General features: G+C 60.5%; 1 protein-coding gene across 1 annotated transcript in view; it reads left to right on the top strand.

Annotated features, from left to right (window-relative positions):
• The first annotated feature begins 356 nt into the window (after positions 1–356).
• Positions 357–17,231, top strand: part of ITPR3 (inositol 1,4,5-trisphosphate receptor type 3) — a 36,979-nt gene continuing 20,104 nt past the window's right edge. The window contains exons 1-14 of the mRNA XM_084220806.1: positions 357–465; positions 5,778–5,848; positions 8,739–8,860; positions 11,270–11,356; positions 12,186–12,344; positions 12,439–12,537; positions 12,623–12,706; positions 13,757–13,903; positions 13,989–14,084; positions 15,068–15,118; positions 15,568–15,710; positions 15,836–15,935; positions 16,210–16,370; positions 17,020–17,161. Coding sequence (XP_084076932.1) covers positions 377–465; positions 5,778–5,848; positions 8,739–8,860; positions 11,270–11,356; positions 12,186–12,344; positions 12,439–12,537; positions 12,623–12,706; positions 13,757–13,903; positions 13,989–14,084; positions 15,068–15,118; positions 15,568–15,710; positions 15,836–15,935; positions 16,210–16,370; positions 17,020–17,161 — 1,551 coding nt within the window. The 5' untranslated portion in view covers positions 357–376. The remainder of the gene's footprint in view (positions 466–5,777; positions 5,849–8,738; positions 8,861–11,269; positions 11,357–12,185; positions 12,345–12,438; positions 12,538–12,622; positions 12,707–13,756; positions 13,904–13,988; positions 14,085–15,067; positions 15,119–15,567; positions 15,711–15,835; positions 15,936–16,209; positions 16,371–17,019; positions 17,162–17,231) is intronic.

Here is a 17,231-nt window from a genome sequence, read left to right as displayed (position 1 = left end):
TGATCCCGCCGCATTGGCCGCAGGTAGCGCAGCTGTGCGGGACGGGGCACGGACAGACGGACAGAGCCCATGCGGACACTTAGCTGAGCTTCGTCCCCCGCCCCCCCCCCCCTCCTCCTCCTCCTCGTCTTCCTCCTCCCTCCCTGCCCGGCTCCCTTCCTGCCCGGCACATGTAAAACTTGTGCGCGGGGCTCCGCTCCCGTCCCGCTCCCGGTGCTGCCGGCGGCAGGAGCCGGGCTGGGATCATCTCCCGGCGGAGCAGAGACCCCTCCGCACCCCCGGAGCGGGGACCCCCCGGCTCCGCTCGCCCATGCTGGATTTCGGCCCGGGAAGGTGACTGCAGGAGGAAGCGGCGCCGCGGCGGGTCAGGGTAACCATGAATGAGATGTCGAGTTTCCTGCACATCGGGGACATCGTCTCCCTGTACGCCGAGGGCTCCGTCAATGGCTTCATCAGCACCCTGGGGTGAGCGAGGGGCTCCCGGGGCCGCCCCGCGGTGATTCCGGGATGGACGGGACGGGACGGGGGAGCGGAGCCGGAGCGCGGTGGGAAAAGGAGCCGGGAAGCTCCGGGCGCTCAGCAGGGACGGGGACAGGAGCCGGGCAGGGGGACAGGCTGTCCCCGGGCTCGTCCCCGGCTCCGGCTGCTGGCAGGGGCAGGATGTCACCCTGGAGGGACTCTCAGCCCTCCTTCCCCTGGCCAGAAGCGGCTTCCCCCCATTCAGGGGCTGGGGGCTGGGATGGGTTTGAGGGTCGGTGGGGTGAGGACGGGGACAAGTGGGGGTGACAGCTGGGCCAGGCGGGGCCCCTCCTGGGCACGGGGTCATTCTGGGAGAGCTGGCACTGCCCTGTCCCCCAGCCCTGCCCACTGAGGCCGGAGGCTGCCAGCCTTGGACAGGCAGTGGCGGCCCCCGCTGCCCCCTCAGTGTCGCGCACAGCCGGTGGTCAGCGGGAATCGCTGCAGGGTCACCAAGCCGGGCTGTCCGTGGGGCTGGGGGACAGGGCACTGCCAGCTCCGGGCTGAGGCAGCTCCCTGGACGTGGCAGGACGGGCCGGGAGATCTCTGCCCGACCTGGAGACCTGTCCCGTGTCACTGCCTGGAGCCCCCCTGGGCACAGCCAGGCCAGCGATGCCCCTCTGCTCCCAGCGGGAATGTTCGCCCGGCGGCACAGGGACAAGGAGGGCTCCCACAGGGCCGCCCTGGGGCACGGCTGGGTTTTTCCTCGCCCGGACTCAGGACCCCAAAGCGTGCCCACAGCCCCGGGCAGGGGGGGTGTGGGGCCGTGCCAGCTCCTGCCCCACGCTGCTGCGTGTAGGAGAGGCTGAGCTCAGGCAGGAATGCTGACTTGGATGGGATTCCTGGGGCAGGAGCTGCCCGGCTCTATAATCTGCGCTGAATGCACTTGCTCCCACATGCCTGAGCTGCACATACCTGCGCCCACACGCGTTCCCTCAGCCACCACTGGGCACGTGTGGCACTGGGCTGCTGCCCACCGAGGCTCCCTCCACCTGGCTGCCCAGAAATGGGGTGCAGAAGTGCCCAGAGTCCCCGTGTGTGCAGCCACAGGGCCGGGCAGCAGGTCCTGCAGGTGCAGCCTGGCTGTGCCAGCCCCTCCTGCATCCCCACGGGGGCTTTTGGAGAGCTCTCCTTGGAGCTGTCCCCAGGCAGGGGATGCTGAGCACTCCTCCAGCCCCTTAGAAATGGGGTCTGCAGGAGGCTCTGCAGGGACCAGTGCTGGTTGTTGTCCCCAAACACGTCCCAGTGGCTCAATTAGAAATGAGTGCATTTTCTCAGAGCTCTGATCCCTTTGCAGCTCTGGCCCTCACATCCTGCTTTTTGCCAGGTGTTTTCCCAGACTTTCCTCAGAAGCAGCTGAAGAGCAGGGCTTGCCTGGGGAGCCTCTTCTCCCTGGCCCAGCACATCCTCTTGGGCAGCCCCACTTCCCCAGGCTTTGCCTCCTGCAGGTTCTTTCCCCCCTCCCTCCCTCCTCAAATTGTTTTCCCTGGTGCCCTGCGACATGGGAGACCCAACCGCACCTTAAATCACTCCTGCGATAAGGGACCAGGTGACTCACCGAGCGCGCCCCTCCTGCCACAGGGACCTTCCTTAGCTCATTTGCAAGGCAAACAGCCCTGCCAGCCCACGCGGCCGCCCTGCGGAAGCCTTCCTGACATCCTTCCTTGTGGAGGGGCTGGCTCTGGGCTGTGGGATCGCCTGGGGTCTGCAGTGGGATCCTCTCTTTATGGGGTGACACGGAGTGTCCCCAGGTCATTAAGGGTGGCTGCTGTCACATCCCTGTGGAGCCTCCGGGGTGTGGGGGGAGCCCTGCAGCCCCACCTGAGGCTCCTCTGCTCCCCAAATCTCTCTGTCGTGCACAGACCCTCCCTTTCACCCCATGAGCAGGAAAAACATCCCGGGCCGGGCGTGGAGCTCAGGCTGGGCTCGGGGGGATGCCAGGATACCCAAAGCAGCCCAAACGCTCAGGTCAGCCCAAAGCAGAGCCCTGGGAAGGCAGGACCAGGCTCAGGGCTGCTCACAGTGACCCTTGTGGGGCTGGGGCACGGGAAGGGCAGATTGGAATGGCCAGAAGATGTTTTGGGGATGTGGGGGGGAGGATTTTGTGCTGCCCCATCCCTGCCAGGCACTTTGAACCCTTCAGGGGCTCAGAACAGGCCTGGCAGAGGGGAAGGGTGGGTGACAAACCCAGCTGGGTGCTGGGCGGTTGTTTCAGGTGAAATCACACCTGTGCCTGTGGTTGCAGGTGGATTTCGGGGTGGAGCAGCTCGGGGAGATGCGGTTGGTTAAAGGGTAACTCCAGCTCCACCGGGTCAGGATGATCCCGTCCCTGCCGGGGGGAGGAGGAGGAGGAGGAACCCGAGCCCTCCTGGCAGCGGGACAGCACCAAAAGCTGCATTTTTGTGGCTGTCCCTCTCACTTTACTCTCTCCTCCCTGGGGCAGCGCCCACCCTGCGGGTGCCAGAGGGGCTGACCCGGCTCCACGGCCAGCAACGAGCTCTCATCACCCTCCTCTTCCTCCTCCTCCTCCTCCTTTTCCTCACCTCAGGGTTTGCTGGGCTTTCTATTGGGGTTCTCCTGGCTCTGTTGGGGTCTCCCTTCTCTCAGAGCTCCCTGGCATGCCCGAGCCCTCCTTGGCATCATCTGTGCCACATCTGGGGAAGGTTTCTGCTCCAGCTGGGGCAGACCCCGAGGAGGGCTCGGGAGGGTCCGGCTGCCCCGGATTTTGGACGGGCTCCTTCTCCCCTGACCTCGGGGAAGGCTCTGCCTCGCGCGAGGCCAAACGCGCTGGCCCCGGGCCAGGGAACCACTTTGTGCTCGGGGTTTGGAAGCACCAGGAAGCCCCGCTGGAAGCCCGGGGCTGTGTAAGAGCCGGCCAGATGCTGGTCCGCGCCTTGAGGGGCTCATCCCCCTCGGATCCTGCCCCTCCTGCTCCCGGAGCGGTGGAATTTGGAATGGCAAAATGACCTTCCGTGGGCGCATCCCGCCTCCTGCCTCGCTCGGGATCCTCCTCCCGGTGCTTGGACACGGTTTCCCCATTGAAAGGTGCCCTGGCACATCCCCGCTGCTCTTTGGGGAGCTTCCCTGGCCCATCCCACCGCGGGAATGCCGGCTCTCAGCGGGAGCGTGTCCCGGCCCCAGCAGCCTCCCAGGTGACTCATGTCCACTCTGTCAGAATCCCGTTGTTTGTTTGTTTTTTTTTTTTTTATTTTATTTTCAGCAAATTTTTAGCTGAGGAATGTTCGGCCAGAGTATCAGTTTAATAAAAGGAACACTTCACGTTCCTGCCGAGCTGTAATCCTGGGATTAAAGATGCTGGAAGTGCCTTGAGATCGTTAACTAATTAAGACTTCCAGGCTGGCAGGTCACTGTCTCTAATCCTGCCCAGTGGAGGGAGAGCCTCCCGTGCTCTTTTCTTCAGCGCTGAAAATAAACCTGGCAGGTCAGACCCTTCCTCAGGGACCCCCAGCAATGAGTGGAGGATTTGGGGGTTAAAGTGCCCAGGTGAATGGAGCCTTTCTGCTTCCGTGGGAGCTGGGGATGTGCTGAGGGTCAGGGCTTCACTCCCTGAGCCCCACCCGTGGGTTGGTGTCCTCAGCCCTCAGTGGTTTTTGCTCCCAGGCACATCCCAAGGGTTTGTTCTGCCCTGGCCCCCCTCAAAAGAACAGAACAGAAACCAAAAGTGCCCCTGAGTGACACCAGGGCTGGGCTGGGGCTTTGCATGTCCCCTGTGGTGCTGCAGCTGCTCTGGTTTTTCCTCTTTCCCTCTTTCCCTGCCCTCCCAAGGCTCTGCAAGAATAATCTGGGAATGTCCCTGACTACTTCCCTGCTGTCCCAACCCAAGGAAAAGGTGTTTGGACAGCCCCAAACCCCCTGGTTTGCAAAGCCCAGGCAGCCCTGTCTGCCCACAGCTCCTGGGTTTGGGGTTTTTCCAACCTTCCAGGTCTTTGCTAATGGTTCTGAGGCTTCTGCTGCCACCAGGCAAATTGCTTTTCTCTGTTTCTGTGAAATGTGAGGCACAGAAAGCAGCACAGGGGTGTCAGAGCCCGGTGCCAGCCCACGCCTCCTCACAAGGACACGGCAGCTCGGGGTCCCCGGGGTCCCCATCCATCAGCACCGAGGCCAAATTCCTCTCTGCCGAGCCAAAGGAATTCTCCCCTCCTCCAGAGAGCGGCTGGGCTGAGGGAAGGAGGCTGGAGCTGCGGGTGGGATGGATCTGCTCGGGTTTTAGCCTTTTGCAGAGCCATCTCCAGACGTTTTTGGGTTGTTTGGGGGACGCTGAGAGTCCCTTGGGGGCGCTGGGGACAGCACAGGCTCTGCTTTGCCGTTGCCTCGCTGCTCCAGGCTGTCCCAGGGACAGAGCTGTCCCAGCGTGGATTGTCCCTCCGGGGGAGCAGTGCTGGCCGTTCCCTCATCCTCCTGTGGATGGGGACAGGCTTCCCTCTCTCTCTCCCGGGCAGGAGCAGAGTTTCTCCTGCTGCTGCAGCTTCCCGGGGCTGGGGAAAGCGGGCGAGCAGGTACAGCCTGTCCTGCTGGAGCTCCCAGTTCCCTCCCAGCACGGGGAGCCCCTCAGGCCGTGCTCCCCCCTCTGATCCCCCTGCCTGCCGGGCTCTGCTTTGCTCTTCTCCCTAACTCTGAAAAGCAACGTCCCACCCGCCCCAAAATCAGTCCCCGGCACCCAAGGCCAAGCCTGAGGGGTTTTGCTCAACGCTGGGAAAACAGAGGTGGGCAGGGAGGAGACTCAGAGCCTTGATCTGATGGGCAGAGCCTGCAGCTCTGATCAGATAATAATTAATAACTGGGTTTGGGGGGCCCTGCCACCTCCATGCACAGCCCTGCACCCTCTGTGTCCCCGTGGGAAGAGTTCCCAGGCAGAGAAGGAGAACTGGTGAATGGGGCTGAACTCCTCCTGTTCCTGCTGGATGAAGGGGGCAATAACAGAGCTCTGTGTGCAGAGAGGAGAGCTGGGCAGGGCAGGGCTCCCTCTGGCACAGGTCACCCTGCACAGGGCCTGCAGTGAGTGCCACAAACCCTCCCTGGTCCTTCAGTGCTGTGCCAGCCCCGTGTGCCTGAGGCAGGACATGGAAAACACCCAGGGAAGCGGTGGGAACAGAGGGAAGGGGGGGTTTGTGTCCTGAGGAATATTTACGGGTGGGAAACGGGAGGTGCAGCTTTGGATTTGTCACTCTGGGCCATGAGAACCACTCTGCACCCTCAACCCTGCTGTTCCTGACCCTGCTCCTGCTTTTTGTCCCCCTCAGGCTGGTGGACGACCGGTGCGTGGTGGAGCCGGCGGCTGGAGACCTGGACAACCCCCCCAAGAAATTCCGAGGTGAGGCTGGGGCAGCTCCAGCTCTGGGAGCAGCCCTGGGGCCAGTCCTGGCCCTGAGCATCCCCCAGGGATGGGATGGGATGGGATGGGATGGGGTCCATGGGATGGGATCCATGGGGTCCATGGGATGGAGGCACTCCTCTGCCCTGTGCTGCTCCCACCTGGGAGGTGCAGGCGTGATGCTGACTGCCCCAAGTGCTCAGGGTGCTCCACACTCAGGGAAGGGCCCTATCCCAGCAGGATTTGAGTGTCTGGATCACGCAGCCAGGGAGCAGAGAGCTGGGAAATCTCCCCAAACCTCTGACTGGGGTGTTGGATTTGGGGTTGGTTTAGGGCAGCTGCTCCTCCTTGTTGTCATTTTATGTCTTCTTTTAAGTAAGATTCTTTAAATATTGATTCCCCACTCTGCCTTGTGCCTCCACCTTTTTCTCAGAGTGCCTTTAACAGCACCAATCCCCCTGACCACAATCCTTTCCCCCCACACCCCAAAACATCTCAAGACATCAATTCTTCCACTCTCTGAGGACCCCACCAAGCAGCAACCTGCCTCTCCACGGGAATTATTACCATTAATTCATTCATTTACCTAATTAACAACCCATCCAGCACCTCCATCCCCAGATTCCACCCTGGGCTGGATGCTCAGCAGCCACCCCGTCCCCCCAGCCTGGCCGTGCCCGTGGGTGCAATCTCTTTTCCAGGCGCAGGTTTTTGGGCTCAGCCCTGCTCTCTGCGCTCCCTATCAGGATATCCAGCTGTTTGTTTTAATGGCCGGAAAGGTAGAGCTCTCCCTGCTCGATAGCCATCGCCTGCAGCGAGGTGGAAACAACGGGCTGGGGCTGCTCCCTGGCCCCGAGGCTGCAGGGGATTTTCGTGCTCTGTCGCCGTCCCCACATCCTGTGGCCGGACCCTGCCCTATCCTGAAGCTCACACGGGTCGTGCCGGCGCTTCCCGCTGGGAAAACAGGAGCCTGCCGCCGAGCTCGGCTCCAAAAGGTCCTTTGGAAATGCCAGAACCCACCTGGGAGCTGTTCCTGCCCGGCTCTGCCTCCCAGAGACGCTCCACACCTCTCACTTGTTTGCTTTTCGTTCCTTGCTTTTTATTTTTCTGCTTTCTCCCCCTGCTGAGGCTCTTCCCAACCCAGCTCAGGCAAAGCAGGAAAAGCTTCCACCCTCCCAGGCAAGGGGACAGCAGCACCCTCAGCTGTGCCACTGCTGTCCCTAGCTCCCCAAGGGGGTCACCTGCAGATTTTGCCCTCCAAAGCCTCTCTGGGTGGAAAGCTTTGCCCCCAGCCCTCTCTGCGTTGAAGTTGTTCCCCCAAAGCCCCTCTGGATGGAAGTTTTATCTCCAAAGCCACTCTGGGTGGGAACTTTTGCCCTCCAAGCCATTCTGGATGGAGGTTTTGCCCCCCAGATCTCTCTGGATGGAGGTTTTGCCCCCAAAGCCACTCTGGATGGAAGTTTTGCCCCCAAAGCCACTCTGGCTCCTGGCAGGTCAGCCCCACATCCCCCTCCGAGCCGCTCACTCTGGGCACTGCTGGTGCAGGAGCTTCCTTCACCTCCCCTCCTTTCCACCCCAGCCCATTTTCAGAAATCTGCTTTAGCCCAGGTACCAAAACCTCCTGCTCCCAGCACGAGCTGTGCTGGAGATTTTCCACACACACAACCCCCGCCGTGCCTCAGTTTCCCTCCTTACAAAGCCGAGCTCAGAGCTGAGCCATGCCTTGCATTCACAGCCATTTCAGAGTCACTGTGCTGGGTTTTTTCACCTCCCCTTGGCTTCTCCTTCCCACCAGCACCTTCCACAGCAGCTCCCATTAATTACCCATTAATTACCCATTAATTACCCATTAACGGAGCCCGTGCAGGTGCTTGGGGGGGGGCTCAGGGCCGCTGTCCCGGCCCCGGGGGCTGCTCTGGCCGCTTGGCACGGGGCTGGCAGAGGAGATGTGAAACCTGGCCCTGCCCCAGCCGGTGAGAGCGGCACTCCCAGGTAAATAAACACGCGCTCGGGCCCGCCGCCAGCCAGGGAAGGGACTTTGTTTTTGTTGTTTTTTAAAATTTTCTTTTTTGTGTCTGAACTTTCTGGGCTGCTATTTCAGGCATAATTAGGGCGATTCAGGCTGCAGAGCCCTTCCTGCCCTTCCAGCTCGGGAAGGGGGTTGGGAGATGTGAGGGCCGCGCTGTCTCCAGACATCTGCTCTCCTGCTTCAGCTCCCAAAGCCCGGCCCTGGATGTCTGCACTTCCCGCCCACCATCCTGGGGGAAAACAGGCAAATGGGGGCAATCTGCAGTGCAGGGAGGCTTTGGAGGAGCTGGGATGCATCTTGTGCATCCTTCAGGAGCTGGAAATAGAGCTGCTGACACCGAGGGCTGGGGAGCGGGCGCTCGCAGCCTCCGGCGCTGGTGATCCAGGTCAGGGAGGGATGGGCGTGTGTGTCCCGATGGCACGGCCACCACGGGCTCCTTCCACAGCTTCTGCAGGCTCAGGGTGTCCTGTGGGTGACAAGGGACCTGGAGGTGGCTGATGGTGTCCCAGCCTCCCTCCCGGATCCCTCCTGCCGGGATCCTCTCCTCCTTTGGTGCAGCTGGGCTCCATCAGAGCTCCTTCTCCCCCCCGAAGCTTTCCTTCCCGACCAGCACAGCCATTTCCGATGGGAACACTTCTAATCACGAGTCCAAGCGGTGCAGTAATTCCTGGACTCGTTATTTATCCTGATTTAAAGCCGACCCAGCAGTCAGCACACGGTGATGTGACCTCCAGCAGTCCTCCCTCACTGATGGGGGATCACAGTCCATCCCAGGAGTGTCCCTGCCCCTCGGTGACATTGGCCCTGCTGGGGACACCCTGGTGGCTGCTGCAGCCTCATCAGGCTCTGCTCTGTTCCCAGATTGCCTCTTCAAAGTGTGTCCCATGAACCGCTACTCTGCCCAGAAGCAGTACTGGAAGGCCAAGCAAACCAAGCAGGACAAGGACAAGATCGCCGACGTGGTGCTGCTGCAGAAGCTCCAGGTGAGCAGGAGCGAGGAGCCAGAGCTGGCAGTGCCCCCCAGCTGGCTGGGTGATGGCATCCAGCCCTCTGGTGATGCTGGTTTGGGATGAGAAGGGATTTCCAGCTGTGTTTTATCCCTTGTCCCCTGCCCAGCCATTGCTGTGTCACCCCTCCTGATGCTTCTTGTGCAGAGCTGCTGTGGCAGAGGAGCTCTGTGAGCACAGCCCTGCACCCTGGGGCACCCCAGGGCACCCTTCAGCACCCCAGAGCACACTTCAGCATTTCAGGACACCCAGGGCACCCCGCAGCACCTTTCAGCACCTCGGGACACCCCTCAGCACCCTGGGACACCCGTGCAGGAGGGAGCCCCGCTTCCAGGCCGTGCTCCAAAGGGCTGGGGAAGGGAAAGGCTCCCGTTGGCTTCCCCCAGCTTTGGCCAGGGCCCACATCAAACATTGCACAACGGCCTCAGGCAGCTGGCGAGGCCCCGCCGATGATTCATAAAACCGAGGCTGGGGAGAGATTTCACTAAATCATCTCATCGGGCCTCCAGCCCAGCCCCAGCCCCGCCATCCCCAGCTCTGCCTCGGGCAGGGGGGCTGAGCGGTGCCAGGACAGGGTGTCCTGCCCTGGAGGTGCCAGGGCAGGGTCAGTGCCTGCTCTGTGCCCAGCCCAGCGTGGTCACTGGCACACAGAATCCCCATTTTCCTGCTCCCCTTATCCAGGCGTGTAACGTCCCAGCTGTCCTGGCCACGAGTGGTCCCAGAGGCTCATTTCTGAGCCTGATTGATTGCACCTTGGTTAGGGCTTGTCTTACAGAGATTCTGCCGTTTCCTGGCTCCTTTCTGCTGCTCCCGGTGTTTCCCTTTGTGGCCGGAGCTCAGCCCAGCCCTGCCGAGCTCTGCAGGCACTGGGCTGCAGCCTGGCCCTCATCAGGGAGGTGAAAAACAGGCTGAGAACATCCCCCAGCCCACGGAGGTGATGTCCTGAGGCAGGAGCAGCCAGGTCTGCAGTGGGGGAGCCCTGCCCTCAATGCCCGTGGTTGCCTTTCTGAGCTCGTGCCCCTCACTGCTGGGCTTCAGTGGGTTTAAACTCTGTTTCTCCACCCAAAGCAGCCCAGACGGGCTGGGAGGGCTTTCCAGCTCCTCTGCTGATGTCCCCCAGTCCTCCCCAGTCCCCTGTGGACATCCTTGACTGGCCTTGGGGACAGAGCCTCCCCATCCAAGGGAACGTCAGCCCTGGGAACTCGAGTGCTTGGGGCAGCCAGCTGCCCCTGCAGCCCCCCTGGCTGCTGGCTGGGATCTGGAGGGGGATTTAGGATACCTGAGGTGCTGGATCTCCCATCAGAGCCCTGTTGCTTCCTGGGGTTGGTGTTAAACTCCCAGAGAAGCATCAGTGTGGGATTTCTGGGAGTGGGTTTGTTCTCCTGCTGGCAGCAGCCACCGCTGCAGGGCGGTGAGGGTGACTCCAGGTGGCACCCAGAGCTCTGTAAGCATGGAGAAGTCACCCTGAGTGGCACCCAGAGCTCTGTGGGGACAGGTACAGGGCACATTCAGAGCCCTCACCTCCCTGGGCACTCAGGACCTGCAGCCCCATCCTCCCCCCCAGTGCCAAGCCCTGATTCCAGATGTTTCCCAATTCCTCTGCCCTCAGGTGAAAGGGGTGAGAGAAGGATGGGAAAGAGCAGAGGCTCTCCCAGCTCCATCCCTTGCTGTTTCCCATCTTCCCATCTCAATTTTGGGGATCCCTGGGCTGGAGCTGCCCGGGCTGTGCCCAGCCTGGCGCCGGAGCTGTCGGCGCTCCCTCGCCATCCCCAGATTTGCTGTGGGAGCAAATTCCTGCCTCACTCCTCATGTGTCAACATCCCATCACTGCTCTGACTGCCAGAGCCAGACTGGAAAATCTCTGTGGTTTTGGAGAGGGGCTGCTGAGCCTTCTTCACTCCTGGGGACACATCCTGCAGCAGCAGGTCCAGGCCTGCTCCATCTCTGGGCACGGCGCTGCTGGCACCCGCCTTTGGCTGCTTGGCTTTGGTGCTGCCAAGAGCCCCTGGTGCCCACTCCCCTGTTTTGGGTGTTTGACCCCCACCCCCAGCCTGAGCCCAGCACCCTTGCTCGGTGTTACCCCAAAACCTGCTGTCCTGGGGGAATTTTGGTGCCATTTTTGTCCCTGTCCTAGTTTTTAAAGTCCTCAATTGAAAGCCCTTCCTAGGGCTGGTCAAGGCCAGACCTCGGCCCTGGGCTGAGCTCTTGGATGGCCCTGGGCTGTAATTCCTGCTTGAATTCATCCCTGCTGTGCACTGGGGGCCTCCCTGATCCCAGCCCATCCCATCCTTCCCAAAGCCAGGCTGGGAGTGACCCTGCTGGGATTTGCTCCTGGGGAGGGAGGAGGGTGCTGCTCCACCCTGAGCTCTTCTCCTCTTGGAGCAGCACGCGGCGCAGATGGAGCAGAAGCAGAACGAGACGGAGAACAAGAAGGTGCACGGGGACGTGGTGAAGTACGGGAGCGTCATCCAGGTACGGGGGCAGCGGGGATCCAGCAGGGATCAAACATGGATCCAGCAGGGATCAAACACGGATCCAGCAAACATGGATCCAGCAGGGATCAAACATGGATCCAGCAGGGATCCATCAGGGATCCAGCAGGGATCAAACACGGATCCAGCAGGGATCAAACACGGATCCAGCAGGGATCAAACACGGATCCAGCAGGGATCAAACACAGATCCAGCAAACATGGATCAAACATGGATCCAGCAGGGATCAAACACGGATCCAGCAAACATGGATCCAGCAGGGATCAAACATGGATCAAACATGGATCAAACAGATCCAGCAGGGATCAAACATGGATCAAACACGGATCCAGCACGGGTCCAGCATATATCAAACACAGATCCAGCAGGGATCAAACACGGATCCAGCATGGATCAAACACAGATCCAGCAGGGATCAAACACGGATCCAGCAAACATGGATCAAACACGGATCCAGCAGGGATCAAACACGGATCCAGCAGGGATCAAACACGGATCCAGCATGGATCAAACACGGATCCAGCATGGATCAAACACAGATCCAGCATGGATCAAACACGGATCCAGCAGGGATCAAACATGGGTCCAGCACGGATCCAGCATATATCAAACACAGATATGGATCCAGCATGGATCCCACATGGGTCCAGCATGGATCAAACACGGATCCAGCACAGATCTGGCACGGGTCCATCATGGACCCAACATGGATCCAGCACGGATCCAGCACGGACTCAGCATATCTGGGAAGGGGCTGGTGGTACCTTGGGGGCTGCACTTCTCATCTCCCCCACCCTTGGCTCCTCCAGCTGCTGCACATGAAGAGCAACAAGTACCTGACGGTGAACAAGCGGCTGCCGGCGCTGCTGGAGAAAAACGCCATGCGGGTGACCCTGGATGCCACCGGCAACGAGGGCTCCTGGCTCTTCATCCAGCCCTTCTGGAAGCTCAGGAGCAACGGGGATAACGTGAGCGAGGGGCCCAGCAGTCCCTGCAGGGGTGTGCAAAGAGCTCCACACCCAGGTCTCATCCTCGCTGCCCTTTTCCCATTTTGCTCCCCAGGTAGTCGTGGGAGACAAAGTCATCCTGAACCCTGTGAACGCCGGGCAGCCGCTGCATGCCAGCAACTACGAGCTGGCTGACAATGCTGGCTGCAAGGAGGTACAGGAGGGGCTGGGTTTTTTTCCTTCTTTTTCCTTTTTTTTCCTTTGTCCCGGGGTCGTGACCGCGCTCTCTTGCTCTGTAGGTAAACTCGGTCAATTGTAACACCAGCTGGAAAATCAACCTGTTCATGCAGTTCTGCGACCACATGGAGGAAGTGCTGAAGGGGGTAAGGAAGGAGGTTTGGCTGCGTGGAGCCAACAGGCTCGGGGGGACAGGACGTGTGAGCAGCCACCTGGCTCTGTGACGAGGGCACAAAAGAGCTCCTGCCTTGAGGGCTGTAATTCCAGCTTCAATTCATCACCTGGAGAACAGCACACTGAGGTGGAGTGGGATATTTTAGGATCTGCTGGCAGCAGGGAGCTGAGGGCACAAATTACCGACCTCAGGGCGTTGAATTGACTTTTGGGGACAGCCCCACGCAGTGCCAGCAGTGGCCTCTTGTGCAGGGACAATTCCAGCTGCTCAGCCCTGCAGCAGGGTGGCTGTTGCCTGGGAAAGGAACTTTCCCTGCTGAGCTATTGTTCGGGGCTGAGATCCTCCAGGAAGCAGCTGGGTGGATGTGGATTGTTGGGATCTTAGAGCCCTTCATCCCCAGGCACTGTGCTTATCCCAGCTTCCCACATCCTCCTTCCCGGGGTGTTAATGCCTTAAACACGTCCTGGAATGGAGCCTCTGCCTGCTCCAGGGCTGGAAAGTGATGGATTCACATCCATTTATGCCCTGGGGGTGGAAGCAGAGGGTCACTGCATGGATAAAGGGAGTGATGGCAATGCAGGGTGCCTGTGCCCTGTCCCCTGGGCTCAGAGGAGCATTTGAGCTGCCTGGGGCAGGTCTTAGCAGAGCTCCAGGAGGTTGGGTGGGAAGAGGTGACAGTGCCCTGTGGTCCCCAGGGTCACACAGTCCTGCCATGCAGTTGGGAGATGTGTCCAGGAGGAATCCTGTCCCCTTTGGATCATGAGGGGTCACAAGAGGGGATGCATTGCAGGAGAGTCATGGAGAAAGTTCTCCACTGACTGAGTGGTTAAACATGGGAACAGGTTCCCCAGGACAGTCACCATCCCTGGGAGTGTTGCAAAACGAGTAGACAAACACTTCAGGATACGGTTTGGTGGACATGGGGGTGAAAGATTGGATTTAATGATCTTGGAGGTCTTTTCCGACCTGAAAGACTCCAGGATTCTTTGACCCTGACCCTGACCCCCGTGTCCTGGTGCAGGGGGACGTGGTGAGGCTGTTCCATGCTGAGCAGGAGAAGTTCCTCACCTGTGATGAGTACAAGGGCAAGCTGCACGTCTTCCTGCGCACCACCCTGCGCCAGTCAGCCACCTCGGCCACCAGCTCCAACGCCCTGTGGGAGGTGGAGGTGAGCAGGCAGGGTCTGGAGGGGGTGTTTGGAGCTGTCCCAGCCCCTGCTGTGCTGTGGCTGAGCTCTCCCCTGCCTCTCCCAGGTGGTTCACCACGACCCGTGCCGAGGGGGAGCCGGGCACTGGAATGGCTTGTACCGCTTCAAGCACCTGGCCACGGGCAACTACCTGGCAGCAGAGGTAAGGGGGGGGCAGAGGGGGGCAGGAACGTGCCTTGGGCTGTGCCACCCCTTGCAAAGGCAGTGCCCACCTTGGGCAGGGAGTGTCGCCCAGCGTTTCCTCTGGTCCTCTCCAGTTTGCTCTGGGAGCCCTGTGACTCCTCCTTGCTGGCAGGAGATGGTGATACCTGACCACCATCATCATTTATCTGGTTTAGGACCAAAGTTTCCCCCTGCAATCCCCCAGTGGAGGGGATCACTTGCTCAGATGGCCGAGTTTGGCTCCTTTTCTGGCCAGGGGGACAGGAGGGGGTGGCTGGGGCATTTCTATGTTCACCCCATGCCAAGGGACTGACTGGCACAGCCCAGTGCTTGGAAGTGGGATGTGACTCATCCTGCTGTCCTCACCTGGCAGAGGGTGGGGGCAAAATCTGGGTCTGGAAGCACCATCTGCCAGGTTTTTCTGCTCCCTTTTAAGGCCAGCTCAAGGCCTCCTGATTGCACTTGGATACTGGGGTGTGTCTGGCACTGCCAGCACCGAGGGCTGTGCTCTGCTGCCAGGGCAGTAGGGACATCCTGGGGATGCTCCCCAGCTCCCAGGACCCTTCCATCACTGCTGGATGGAAACCAGCAAACACTGGGGCTCTGCAATGGGTGCTTTAAACCCAAAGACACTCTGCTAACACTTGAAGACAAAAGAAGACCTCAGACTGAGCCCATCCTGGGCTGGTGCTGCTCACTGGGAGCTCAGCCTGGAGCCTCCAGGGAGTTCTTGCTGTCACACAGAGCCCAGGTTGGCTCCCCTGGGCTCCCCCATCCTCCTCCCAGGGCTGGGACACCATGCACTGGGCACAGGTCACATCCTCCAGCCCCACCTGGGCAGGTTTCCCTCTCTGATGTGTTCAGGGAAGGCAGGAACAGGGATCACACACCATCTCCAGGGGTTTGGAGGGACCGAGCAGGAGGACTGACAGCTGCTTTTCATCTCCCTCTTTAACTTTTCAGGAAAACCCAAGTTATAAAGGAGACGTGGCTGAGCCCAAAGCAGCACCCACGGTGAGCAGAACCGCTGCTGCCGCTGCCCCAACCATGCCAACTCTCAGCCAGGGCCTGAAAGCAGGGAAATGCCCCAAAACAGAGCCCCCTGAGGGGACTACAGCCGAGTTTGTCCCACGGTGCCAGCCCAGCATCCCCTGCCCTGCACTTAGAGCAGTGTCCTGCCTGTGAGAGGGCCCTGCCAAAACCTCTCAGGGTCCCAGTGCATGTTGGCTCCCCAGGCCACGGGGAAATGCTTGGTAGATGAGAGAGCTGGATGTTCAGGGGGGTTTTTCTGTGCTGTTGGTGAGGTTTGGATCAGGGGGGCCTCATAGCTCAGGTGCATCCATGCTGCTTGTGCTCCACTCATGTGAGGCTCAGCCCCAGCAAAGCTTCTGCTGCATCCCCCCGATGCCCTGGGCACAGGGGACCCCCGAGCCGGGCTCAGAGACCCCCTCCCCACCGTACAGGGGGGCAGCAGCCGTGCCAGCCGCAGGAACACCGGGGAGAAGATCAAGTACAGGCTGGTGGCCGTGCCCCACGGCAACGACATCGCCTCCCTCTTCGAGCTGGACCCCACCACGCTGCAGAAGACGGATTCCTTCGTGCCACGGTACGGCAGCAGGGTCGGGGAGGAGGCTGAGGGCTGGGGAAGGGCAGTGCTGGCCTGTCCCCGTGGGGGTCTCTTGGCAGGACACTCTGTGGGGGTCACTCAGCAGGACACTGTGCTGTTGGCAGGAACTCCTACGTGAGGCTGCGCCACCTCTGCACCAACACCTGGATCCAGAGCACCAACGTGCCCATCGACATCGATGAGGAGAGGCCCATCCGCCTCATGGTACGGCCCTGCTCCCTCCTCTCTCCCTGGGCTTAATCCCTGTTCCCTGGGAGCTCTTAGGGTGCTCCTTCCCTCCCAGCACCCAGGGACTGAAACACGCTGGATAATCCAAAGGGGTGGGTGGACACCAGCCTGGAGCCCACCCCAGTCATCCAGAGCCCACCCCAGCCCCTCTGATGGGGACAAACTGGGTCATGGTATCAGCAGGGGTGGTGGCAGATGGTGGGGACATGCCTGGCCCTGTCTGTGATGCTGCTTCTCTGTTGCTTCCCAGCTGGGCACGTGCCCCACCAAAGAGGATAAAGAAGCTTTTGCCATCGTCTCCGTGCCCGTGTCTGAGATCCGGGACCTGGACTTTGCCAACGACGCCAGCTCCATGCTGGCCAACGTGGTGGAGAAGATGAACGAGGGCTTCCTCAGCCAGAACGACCGGAGGTAAAAGGTCCCTGGCAGATGGGGCCGTGCTGGGCTCCTCCAAGGGCTCCCCAGCAGGACAGGGCCCCTGCCTGGTGCTGGTGCCAGCACTGCCCTTGCTTCCCTGCCCACAGCCCAAATCCACGCCTGCTTCTCCCAGAAGCCTGGCGAGGAAACCAGATAACGGCACAGCCCCGCTCTGGCCCCTCCTAGAAAAATATCCTAGAAAAATATCCTAGAAAAATATCTGAGGGGCTGGGAGATGGCCCCACGATAGGGGCAGCCGCCTTAGTCACTGTATTATTTTTAGGTGGGTGGGTTCTTGGTGCTTCCTGAGCAAACACAGATCCCAGTGGGACAGAGCAGGCGGCTTCCGCCCTGCCAGCCTGGCCCTCGGGGGTGACCACAGGGGTGACCACAGGGGCAGAGGCGTTAAATACAGAATCCCTGGTGTAAGCCATAAGCAAAGCCCCCCTGACATTCACCCTGGCAAGTATAGGAACCATAGGAGCGGCAGATCCAGCCACTGAGCTCCATCAGGGAGTGCAGGATCAGCCAGCAGCTCCCCTGGCAGTTTCTGAGGCTCCCCAAACCCACCAGCATCACTGAAGGGACCTGAGTCTGGGCAGGTGAGCAGCCCCCAGCCCACTGACCCCGCGTCCCTTTGCAGGTTCGTCATCCAGCTGCTGGAGGACTTGGTGTTTTTTGTCAGTGATGTCCCCAACAATGGCCAGAACGTTCTGGACATCGTGGTGACCAAGCCCAACCGGGAGCGGCAGAAGCTGATGAGGGAGCAGAACATCCTGAAGCAGGTGGGTGGCCCTGGGGCCCTGCATCCCAGCCAGGCTGGGACGTGTCCTGTGGACATGTCCTGTCCTGCTC

The sequence above is a fragment of the Fringilla coelebs genome (assembly GCF_963513975.1).
Source record: "Fringilla coelebs genome assembly, chromosome: 23".
In the NCBI taxonomy this organism is placed as follows: Eukaryota; Metazoa; Chordata; class Aves; order Passeriformes; family Fringillidae; genus Fringilla; species Fringilla coelebs.
This window is presented reverse-complemented; position numbering and strand designations above follow the sequence as displayed.